Source organism: Ailuropoda melanoleuca, chromosome 12 (genome assembly GCF_002007445.2).
Source record: "Ailuropoda melanoleuca isolate Jingjing chromosome 12, ASM200744v2, whole genome shotgun sequence".
NCBI classification, from domain to species: domain Eukaryota; kingdom Metazoa; phylum Chordata; class Mammalia; order Carnivora; family Ursidae; genus Ailuropoda; species Ailuropoda melanoleuca.
In genome coordinates, this window is record NC_048229.1 from 17,428,068 (window position 1) to 17,439,672 (window position 11,605).

The 11,605-nt window shown below is 51.4% G+C and overlaps 1 protein-coding gene across 1 annotated transcript in view; it reads left to right on the forward strand.

The window, feature by feature from the left end:
• MYO1H (myosin IH) overlaps positions 1-9,654 on the forward strand; it is a 43,260-nt gene extending 33,606 nt beyond the window's left edge. The window contains exons 20-30 of the mRNA XM_019801809.2: positions 714-790; positions 2,144-2,212; positions 3,671-3,755; positions 4,179-4,338; positions 5,387-5,470; positions 6,293-6,386; positions 6,573-6,628; positions 7,369-7,504; positions 7,922-7,992; positions 8,130-8,227; positions 9,094-9,654. Of these exons, the coding sequence (XP_019657368.1) occupies positions 714-790; positions 2,144-2,212; positions 3,671-3,755; positions 4,179-4,338; positions 5,387-5,470; positions 6,293-6,386; positions 6,573-6,628; positions 7,369-7,504; positions 7,922-7,992; positions 8,130-8,227; positions 9,094-9,226 (1,063 nt within the window). The 3' untranslated portion in view covers positions 9,227-9,654. The remainder of the gene's footprint in view (positions 1-713; positions 791-2,143; positions 2,213-3,670; positions 3,756-4,178; positions 4,339-5,386; positions 5,471-6,292; positions 6,387-6,572; positions 6,629-7,368; positions 7,505-7,921; positions 7,993-8,129; positions 8,228-9,093) is intronic.
• The last annotated feature ends 1,951 nt before the right edge of the window (positions 9,655-11,605 follow it).

The following is an 11,605-nucleotide window of genomic DNA, read 5'->3' on the forward strand; positions in this document are numbered from 1 at the left end:
CTTTTAAACTTAGACTCCTATTCCTTGTCATCAATTTTCAAAGCCCAGGGAAGTAACGTCAGGTTAAATTGGCGTTGTAGTTTCCTGAGGCTGGATAGCAAAGGACCACGGACTGGCTGGCTTAGAACAAGAAAGTACTCTCTCACGGTTAGGTGCGAAGTCCAAAATCAAGGTGTCAGCGAGCTCTGCAGGAGGACCCTTCCTTGCCTCTTCCAGCTTCTGCTGGATCCTGACATTCTTTGGCTCGTGGCCCCATCTCTCCAGTCTCTGCCCATCTTCAGATGAACTTCCCTGTGTGTGTGTGTCCCCTTTTCTCTTACAGGCACACACTTATTGGGTTTAGGTCACCCCTAATTCCGTACTATCTCCTGTCAGTCCCTACCTTAATGACATCTGCAAAGACCTTATTTCCTGATAAGATCACATTTTTTTTCTTAAGACTTTATTTGACAGTGTGAGAGAGCACAAGCAGGGGGAGCAGCAGAGGAAGGGGGAGAAGCAGGCTCCCTGCCAGGCAGGGAGCCCGATGCAGGACTCAATTCCAAGACCCCAAGACCATTACCTGAGCCAAAAGCAGATGCTTAACCAACGGAATCACCCAGGCGTCCCTAAGATCACATTCTGAGGCTCTGGGGGAGGGGACACTATTGAAGCCAATGCAGGTGGTAACCGATCAAATTAATCATTACAACAATCTCTCTTTTCACTTCTAGAACCAAAATATTCATTCGTTTCCCCAGAACTCTGTTTGCTACTGAAGATGCCTTTGAATTTAGTAAACATCAATTAGGTATGATTTTCTCTGTCCTGACTTCAGTAGAATGTGAAATGAACCAGCTTAGCTGGGGAGACGCCTTACCAGGGTGTGCGATGCAGCGTCAGAAGTGTTGGCTTTGGAAACCAGAACAAGATACGGGGTTATGATAAGATACATGTTTGCCTAAATGTGCGTTTGGAGGGCAGTCTTGGGTGCACACGGACACTTAAACACTGGATTTCTGTCCCAGTTCTCGTTAGGACCCAACTCTTGGGCCACACCAGGGCCTAAACCTCAAATGAAGCTTCGAAAACTTCATTCCGAATGGGTATCTGATGTTGGAAGGTGTTGCTTCAAAGCCTGCAGCTGGCGGGGGGGGGGGCGGTGTGAACGGTGAATGAGGAAAGTTACGGGGTGGGGTGGACGTGGAGCAGTGCAAATTTTTTTTTAAACTACTGAAGTGGAATGGAGCTTCTCCCTTGACATCTCAACTGCTCTGTTGAGACATCCACTATTGAGTGATCTGAGTGCTTGCTGCATATCAAGTCCTCTGCCCTCAGGACCTCGGTGTGTTCTTAGAACAAATCTGCGTGGCCACATTATGTCCACTTTACATTCTGGGAAACTGAGGTCCAAGATGTCGGTAAACTGCAGAAGGCTGCACAGCTAGTAAGCGGCAGAGCTGGGGTTTGAACATGGGTCTCTCTGGGTTCGGGACCTGGGCTTGTAACCACTGTGCTTACAGATCTCATTTATTTTTTGACCCTGACAGCAGCAAGCACTGATCCCAGGACCTGGGACAGTGCAGGTGCTGGCTGCAGGCGGGGCAGGGGGGCACTCAGTCAGCGTTTCTAATCAGCCTCCGGGGTATGGGATGCCGCTGGTCTGCGGTGGGGGGGGGGGTCGCTTGATGAGCTTGGCCTGTGGTGGGAACTGGGTCAGCAGGTGGAGGGGGAAGCTCCGGGGTGAGTGTGCATGTGGCCCTGCATCCCCAGGTTCACGCTCCTCCTCAGTAGCCACACTGCTGTGCCCTGCAGCTGTCTCCACCACCCAAGCCTGCGCACCCATGTGTGGCATGAACCTGGCACCTGCCTCGAGGGGTGGGTGTGCGGGTGAAACAGTGCCTAGCCTGGAACCGGGGCCCACCGGCCCTCAGCAGACCGCGTGGGGGCTCTTACCACTGAGTCTGTTCTTTACCCTGGGGGAGGGAGCCGGGAGCTTCTGGCAGCCAGGCTTCCTGTACCCCCACCTGCTCCCCACCAGTCCCTGGGTCAGCCGGCAGCTCTGCACTGCGCCACCCCGAGGCCCCTTCTGACCTCCCCCCTGAAGAGCACAACTACAGAGTTGCAGAGCTGAAAGCCGTTTCACCCACACTTTTATCTTCAGTTGCGAGGATCCAAGCCAAATACAAAGCCTGCCTAGAAAGGAGAGAGTATGTGAAAAAAAGACAAGCAGGTAAGAATTAAACAGAAACTTGCCCGTTTGCAGAGCCAGAGCTCTGCTGTCTCTCTCTCTCTCACCCATGGGGCACCTGGAGGCAGAGGCTCTTTGTGGCTTCTCTCCGCCTGCTGGTCCTTGAAACCTGGGTGCGGCTCATCTTTATTCTATTAATCCGAGATTGTAACGTAGTGGCCCGCATCAGTCCCACCAACGTGGCTTATTTGATTCGCAGCATGTGACCATTTAAAGAATCATTTTTTTAAAAGGATACTAACCCTGGGAGTACCCGGGAACCTGTCCCCTGTGGCTTTCCAGTCTCTTCTCAACCCCACACCCCCCATCCCTCTTCTGAATTTCGCCTTTATCCTTCCCTTGCTTTTCTCTATAGCTTTACCATTTATGGATGCATCACTAAAGGATATATTGCATGTTTCGAACTTCATTAAATTATACCATTTGTATTTTTAGGGACATTTTTGTTCCTGAATTCAACCAGTTAGCGTTGCGTAGATTTGGTCATTTATTTTCATATAAAGCTGCATAGCTCGCCCGGTATCAGATGTTGGCAAGCTTTTTCTTCAAGGCCAGATGGTCCTTTAGACTTTTGTGGGTCATCTGGCCCCTGCCACAGCTACTCAACTCTGATGCTGTAGCAAGACGGTACTTTAGGCGATACATAAATAAATGGGCATAGTCCTGTTGCAATAAAACTTTATTCACAAAAACAGGTGGCGGTTCTGAGGTCCGTAGTTTGCTGACCCCTGTGCTGTAGGAGTCTACCACAATCCAGCCGTTCCGTTGATGGACGTGTGGGTGGCTGTAGTTGTTTTTGGAACCGAAACAGCGCTGCTATGAGGAACAAAACCTCCATTTATTTGAGACAGAGAGGGAGAGAGCGAATTTCAAGCAGACTGTGCTGAGCGCAGCCTGACTCAGGGCCTTGGTCCCACAATCCATGAGATCATGACCTGAGCTGAAACCAAGAGTCAGATGCTTAACGAACTGAGCCACCCAGGCGCCCCAGAAAACATTTTTAAGCAAACTGAATACTGAACAAAATATGAAAAGCATTTAAAAATTGGGAAACAAGCCCGAAATCTCTGTGTATCCCAATTGACGTGTCTCGGTTTTTAAGTGTGGACAACTAAAGCACATACTGGACGAGACAAACCAAACGCAGCCCCACGACTACCCTGTGCCCCTCAAGACGACCTGGGGAAACTGACCCCTCATGCAATGTCAGGGCCCTCCTCGAAGCTTCCTGCAGCGCTGCTGGAGTTCCTCAGACGCCTGGCCTGAGCACCCCCAGATAGGAACTCGTGACACTCAGCAACTTTCCATCCCGGGGGGGCCTGCCGAGTGTGGCGGTGGGCGTCCAGATGTCTGGGAGGGGGGTGAGAGATTCTGAAAAGAGCCTTTTGTCTTTAAGTGTGATTGCGCTCAGCCTCTAATGCCAGCAGTGAACTCTTTCAGCCATCAGACTTGAAGCGCACTGGAGAGGGGCCCTGGCTCGGAAGGCGGCCCAAAGGAGAACGTGGGCTGTGCGGACCGTGAGGAAGTGAGTTCCCTGCAGGAGGTGATCGTGGACTTGGTTGAGTGCTTTGGCTTCATGCAGAAAGCTAAGCTTCCCTTCTGGATGTCAGGCCTTAGGGATTCGGCTCCACTGCTTTCCTCCGAGCTGCCTAATCTGACGGCGATCACGATACCCATGACGCTTGTTAGTTTCTTAGTTCAAGTCACAAGGTCAGCTGCTAGTTGTTGTTAGCAACCAATTCAAACTGCTCAAAACAAAACAAAAAAGAGTACGGGTGAACTAGAACATATCTTTAGGGCAGACTTAACCTATGGGCTACGTGACTGTCGCCCTGCGTGGCGACCAAAGCAATCGCCACCATTTTTGGCCTCCTTTGAAATTAAACAGGTGGAGAGAATCTCGGGGAAGATATGGGCCAGAAAGCTAACAAAACGCTTGCCTCTTTAGGTTCATAAAGGGATTCATCAACCGCAACAAACCCCTCTGCCCCGACAACGAGGAGTTTATCGTGTTCGTGCGGAAGAATTACATCTTGAATCTTCGGTATCATGTCCCAAAGAATGTCTTGGACAAGAGCTGGCTGAGGCCTCCTGGCATCTTGGAAAATGTGAGGACCGAACGGGGACTCCTATTGCGAGTGACTCGGGCACTGACGGGGCTCAGCTTTTGCGTCTTCACGCAGCCTCCCTTGGCTAGAAAGGGTTGCCGTAGCAAAGCGTTGCCTTAGCAAGGCTGTTACACAGGGAAATGTCACTCCTCTGAACTCATACTCTAAAGCCAACAGGTCTGTTTGCACAGAACGTTTGTGAATAGTTCCCATCCTTGATGTAGCCTTCCCGATGGCTTTTAATGACTGTCACCTGAAAAGTGTTTCTCAAAAGATGGTTCTAAGGACCCTCTGTCTAGTGCACAGTGGGGGCCACTGTAAGATCCTGGGCCCCAGCCTGGGTCTACTGAACATCTCTAAGAGTCCCCCTCCTTTTTTTTTTTTTTTTTTTTTTTTTGGCCAGATCCTCGGATGACAAACACATTCAAGTTTAAGAACCAGTAGTTTAGGGGCGCCTGGATGGGTCAGTCGTTAAGCGTCTGCCTTCGGCTCGGGTCATGATCCTAGTGTTCTGGGACCGAGCCCCGCATCAGGCTCTCTGCTGAGCAGGGAGCCTCCTTCTCCCTCTCCCACTCCCCCTGCTTGTGTTCCCTCTCTCGCTCTCTGTCAAATAAATAAAATCTTAAAACAAAAAACAAAAAAAAAAACACCAGTAGTTCAGCAACAGTTAGCAACAGAAAAGGTAGTGCAAGATTGGCACATGAGCTGCCTGCTTGGAGTTTTAAATACTAATGCTGCACTTTGATTTTTTTAAATAAATACTTTTATTTATTTATTTATTAGAGAGAGTGAGCCCAGGCAGGGGGAACGGCAGGCAGAGGGACAGGGAGAAGCAGGCTTCCCACCGAGCAGGGAGCTCGACGCAGGGCTCAATCCTGACGTGAGCAGAAGGAACATGCTCAACCGCTTGAACCACCCAGGCGCCCCGGTGCTGTACTCTACATGAGACTGGATTCAACTGTGCTTTCAACGCTTCTGTCTTTGCGGCCACAGCCCACGAACTGGGTGTGAGCAAGGCAGGTGGGACAGAAGTGTGTTCTCCACACAGGCATCGGACCTGCTCAGGAAAATGTGCACAAGGAACCTGGTCCGGAAGTACTGTTGCGGGATCACGGCCGAGAGGAAAGCACTGGTAGGGATGGGGGGAGCACGGGCAGGTGGCAAGGCGGGGGAAGGGCCAGAACTGATGGTGCACGCCCCCGGGCTCACCTGGGAACCGAGGGGCTCACTGGGCCCATGCCTTGTATGTGTGTTGAGGATTAAACACACCTAGGCCAATTGGCACAGGGCTCCAGTTCCAGGGCAGCTGTTCTAAGTAACGCCGCTCACACTGTTGCCCTGGGAACACGACCCAGGTGGTCCCCTACGCAGCCCAGAAGGCAGGACCCCTTCTCTGCTGCAGGGTTTGGTTTATGCTTATCTGCAGGTCGGCAGACTTTTTCTGTAAAGCACTAGAGAGTAATATCTTGGGGTCTACGGGCCACATGATCGCTGTTACAATCTCCACTCTGACACCGGAGCATGAAAGCTGCCAGAGACAACATGTGCGGACGGCAGAGCCGTGCTGCCAAAAAATCCCCCCCAGAAATAAAAAAATAAATAAAAAAACAAAACCAAAAAACTTACAAATAATGAGCAGCAGGCTGAATGTGGCCCTTCGGTTGTAGTTTGCGGATCTCTGACCTAGAAGGAAGGACTTGCTCTCTGAAATTCAAAAATTCCACTTCTGGGAAGAGCGTGCGAGAGACCGGCATTAAGTGTCAGCTCCGGTCTCTGCCGGTATAATTTTTAGGGCATTTTGGCCAAAGCCTGGAACGTGTTGTGATTTCTGTGCCAAAGGAGGACGAGCCTCCTACAGCTTATCCAGAAAGTAAGCCATCCCGTGGACCTAAGGGGCCTCTGTCCCAAGGATCCCCGTGGCTACTGCTCTGTACTTCCAATTCTGTACCATCAGATGCAGCAAAAGGTGGTTACAAGTGAACTCTTCAGGGGAAAGAAAGAAGGTTATGCAGAAGTCTTAAGCCAGCCCTTTGCCAATAGTCGGATCGGTAAGTACATTTTTCCATCTGTGCACTCGCTTCTCCTATTTTAAGAGTTGAAAGAAGCTGTCTGACTCCATAGCATTTCCTGACCATAGCTGAGGTCTTGGTCACGGAGGGGCATAAATCCAGCAGCTGCCAACGCACCAAGATGGGATTTAGTGATGACTAGCTGTGTTCTGGTTCCCTCCCCAGATGAAGGAGACATTAATCCCAAAGTGCTTCAACTCATTAGCACTGAGAAAATCCAGGTAAGGAAATATGTGTCCTTGGGTCCAATAGGATTCCCTTAACAGGGTCTGTTTACTGTATGAAGAGTGCCTGGAAGCACTGCTGAAATGAAGGGCGGCGTGGGGGTGGGCCAGGTGCTCGACTGTAATGCTCTGGGTATTAACGAAGACTGTGGGGCCCATGTGACCACTAGGTATCTGTCACCCTAGAAACTGGGTTTGGTTTTCTTTCATTTTAAAAAGACTTTATCTGAGAGCGAGTGAGTGAGCGAGCATGAGCAGGGGGGAGGGGCAGAGAAGCAGACTCCCTGCCGAGCAGGGAGCCTGATGCAGGGTTCGATCCCAGGACCCCAGGATCATGACCTGCACCAAAGACAGACGCTTAATAGACTGAGCCACCCAGGCGCCCCGTGGGTTTGGTTTTCTATGATATTGAGCGAAACGCTGCTGTGAACGTAATCAGTGAACACCCCCTCTTAGAAGCAGTGTGGCAGGGTGCCAATGCGGGCTTCATGACTTAGCTGCCCATCCGGGCAGGTTCCCTGAGCTCTTGCTGCCTCTGTCCTTCTGTGAGTAGGGATAGTGGGGGTACTGAGAGGCTGAAGGGGTTGATGGTGGGAAGCACTGTGTGGTAATACCGGTTTGTTTGAGCCTCTCTCGGACTGAGCGCTTGAAGGAACCGGTCTTAGCAGAGTCTGGAGTAAGAAGGAACTCCGTACTCCGCCCTCTCCCCCCACGGAGTCACCTTGCCCTCCTTGCAGTACGGTATCCCAGTCATTAAATATGACAGGAAAGGCTTCAAGGCCCGGCAGCGCCAACTCCTCCTTACCCAGAAAGCAGCTTACGTGGTGGAGCTTGCCAGAATCAAGCAGAAAATAGAATACCCAACCCTCAAAGGTAAGAGGCAGGGCGCCTTCAGACCATTCACTGGGTTGACTTAGCTCCCGAGGAACACCAGTAAGGAAGGCGCTCTCCACAGGAAGACAGAAGTGTAGGGTGCCCAGAAAGGCTGGGGCTGCCCGGGGCCTGGCCTGTGACGCTTTTTTCTGGCATAAATGTCAGCGGCCACCCTTTCCCCCCCAAGTCTCCGGGTCAGGCAACAGTCCCCTTCTCCAATGACCTATGTTTTATTCTAAGTGCAGCCCTTCACAGCCTCGTAGCACGCTGACTGCGGGCTGTGCCCTTCATCCTCCGGGGCCCAGCGAGGAGGGACAGTGTGTGGGGTTGGGGTGCCCCTAGGTACACTGCCTCTTTTTTCTGCATGAGTGTCCAGTTGTTCAGTTCCTGGTCCCTCACTGTGGGATCTGTCCTAAGGTGTCTCTACTAGCAGCCTCAGTGACGGCATCCTGGTCATTCACGTCTCGCCGGAGGACCACAAACAAAAGGTAAGTGACGGCCACCAGTGTCTGCTGGAGGAGGGAGACCCTGCCACGCTACTGAGCTGCCCGCCGTGAAGCCTCCGTATGGAGTATTTTTCTTTGAAGCCACTGCTACCGCAAGTGCCATGTCCTCTCCTTGCCAGGGGGATGCCATCTTACGGTGTGAGCACGTCTTCGAAGCAGTCACAAAGCTTGTCATGCTGCTGAAGAGGGGGAACGTTGTGAATGTCGTCCAGGGAAGGTAGGTGGTTTCTTCAGTGATCGCTCGTTCACCAAGGCAACCGGCACAGTTCTCCAAGGAGGGCCTTCCGTTCTTGGGGGAAGCTGTCAGCCAGGGAACTGTGCACCTCAGGGCCGGGGCAGGTGACAGCCACACCTTTCCTGACGAGGCCTGTTGTCTAGGACAGTTGGCTGAACACCATGGGCCGCAGCGTGGCAGGCTGCTTACCACTGATGAGAGGACAGGGGTAAAATTTCTTTAGGACAGAGGAGAAACACGGCACAGAGGTGCTCTTACGTAAGTCACCACGCTGACGGAGCTGCCAGGTTTTGTTTCACGGCCGCAAGGTGGCTGAGCAGCAGGCCCAGTGTCAAGCTGGCTGGTCAGGGGCGGTGTGAGGGTTCCTGAGGCTGAATCAGGCACAGCACCATCAGCGCTGTTCTCCCGGAGCCCCCATGCTGGCAGGCTGACGCCCCACCCCCGCTGCTGCTGCTCCTAGCGGGTCTCAAGCCACTGTAGGCTGGTGAGCAAATTCCTATGTGCAAAAGGGGGAGAGAATGGGGGGCGCTCTGCTGGATCTGAGGGGAGACCTGGCCACCCCATGAGCGTTTCAGCAGGACCTATGCAGGTGGTTCTTCAGATGGCAGATTGGCCCCCCGAAGAGCTGAACATGCTCAGGTGATTTGGGAATAGCCCCCAGAACACATGGTAAAGTTCCCGGTTGTGGCCATGGTTGTCTTTTGAGGACTCAAAATGTGCAATAAAACTCTAATAATACAAATGGGAATTTGATCTCGAAACTAGTAAAGCCTCATAAGTGAATTTCTTTTGTAGACAGAAGGTGAAAAATAGAACGTTCAGTAATTGATTACTTGGTGTGTTTTCAGTTTACAGTTTTATATCAGTCCTGGAAAAAAAGGCACGATTGTTTTCGACACAGGACCGGAAGAACAAGTCTATAAAGATAAAAACGGACAGTTAACAGTGGTGAGTGGCTGTGGCGAGAGGTGTGTTACTTGAGAATATAGATTAGAATGAGACCAATGGCAGCTCTCCTCTAGACTGTTCGTGTCTCCCTCTATGCCCGACTCTACATCAAGACAACCGGAAGGTACGGACGCCAGAGACACACACTCACGGAATGAAAGGGTTTGGAGAAAGCAAGTTTACCTCTCATTTGTAGGTGTTAGTGAACAGGACGGTGACGTTAAATCCTTCTCGGTTTTAAATGCTAAAGCCAACTTTACCCTGGATGGCAAAGGCCTTAGTCCTTATTGTGTCTGTCTCCGACGATGGACTCTCCTGGTGAGCTTCGGAAAACACCCGTGCCTGAGTCTCGGCCCTGGACGCTGTGATGTGACTGGTGGGGGAGCCATGCCGGGTCTGAAGAGCACAGCTGACTGCTGTCTGGTTCAGTCCAGGCTGGGTGCTCAGCGCTTAGTCCTCCCTGCCGGTCCCACTGTGCTGGGCCCGGCATCCCCACAGCCCTCACTGGCAAGTAGTACGCAGGGCTTGTTTGATCCCATTTTGCTAGGAAATGACAGATTAAAACCTGAGGGGGCTGAATCTTTCAGATGTATTTTGTAGGTGCACCCAGTAGTATTATCTAATACAAATGAATGAGCGAACAGTCTGTCAATATACAGGCTGTCTCGTACATACTTATATTCACATCCCCTTAACTATGAAACTCTTTGTGGGTGTAAATGGTACCCAAAAGGCTTTCGTAACATAATTGCCTCTGAACTCCTTCAGGGAGAAGTTAAAATCTTTAAGTGTCATTTCATATATAACCTATCAGGTGATTTTTCAGTTTACATGCTGTCTTAGGGCTATAACATTTAAGAATGATTTTGCCTTGCGAGTCACACAGCTTGTCTGCCTGACTGGCTCGGGCTGAAAATGCTAAGCAGTCTCAGTGAGTCCTTTTTCTAAATGCCCTTTGTCTCAGTGGCAGGGAGGGCAGGCTTCTAGAAGCTTGTCCACACCACTCCTGGGTCACAAAAGGTCTCTAACCTAAGTGTGGGCACTCTCCCAAGGTGTCAGTCCGCACGAAGTCCTCCTGACCGCTCCCATGGCCGTCTCTGCTCTAGCCGAGAAAAGCACCCAGGAAGCCGGAGGCTGTGCAGGGAGCTACACCGTCAAGGAAAGCGGTCCTAGCAACTCTAGACAAAGGAGCACCTGTGAAGAAACAGAGTGGCATCTGCCCGTCTCCCGCTTCTCAGTGGCCCTGGGGCACTAAAGGAAAAGGTCCTCTTCAGGGGCCCCAGCTCCAGTCCTCTGCAGGGACGGGTTTCAATGTCCCTCCCAAGTGTTTCCCTCGATGGGTACCTGAATGTGTCCTCACAAGGTGGGCACCAGATCCTCCACCTTTGTCACGCTGCCCCTGAGGAGCAACGACAGAGTATACACATGGTCTGCGAGGGCGTCCGGGTAATTTCATAAAGCAAAATTCAAAATCTGCAGCTTTAATTAAATGGAACTTAGGCACATAGGTTCCATATGGGGAGCTATAGCAGAAATGTTAAGGCCTTGGGTGTGTTTCTTTCTCCCCCTTCCCTCATATGAAAGTGGCAGCAACCCCAGCTGATTCATTCTGCTTTCCACCTAAGACTTCCTTACAGTGTTTTAACAGAACAATGACCCCCACCCTCCCCGGCGCCTTCAAGGTGATAAAGCAGAATGAAGGGAGGACAGAGGCCTTGGTCTCTTTGCTGCGAACCACACCACACGGGGCGGGGGATGATGCTGGGTGTTTCTGAAAAGATCCAGAAAACATTTAAACAGAAGCATTATGCAACTTTTATTTTACACGTCCACAAATGCTTGTACAACATACAGTGACTACTTCTAACGTTTATAGCATTTTTTCATAGCACAAAGAGGAAGAAAGGTTAGTGCCACAGAGGGGTGCTACAGTCACGCTGGGTGGAGCCCTCAGGAGCACATGGCGCGGAGGAGGGCTGAGCTGCTGACACGNNNAGGCGCCGAGCAGCTGCTGGGACGTGCAGGCGAGCCCACCTACGTGGAACGTGGGGTCCCCGCCTCGCGGCCAGGCTGCTCATCTACCTACTGTTGGGCGGGGGGGGTTGCACAACAGAAGAGGCTACTCCAGGATTGTCTTGGGCACAGGCCCCCAAGTCACCACAAACAAGGACTTCTTTGAAAAAACAGCTATTCAACTGTAAGCTCTTACAATGTAATACAACTCAACTCGTCACCAAATCTTAGGCCAGCATTTTACTTAGATGGTTCTTAAGTATAAATATGGACCTCTGTTTGCCCTCCATGCTAGCATCAGAGTCCGTTCCTTGTGGAAAACATCTGCTAACAGAGCTTGGACCAGCCAACACCTGCTGTCAGCTCCTGGCTATGCAGCTAACGGTGTGTCATTCACCG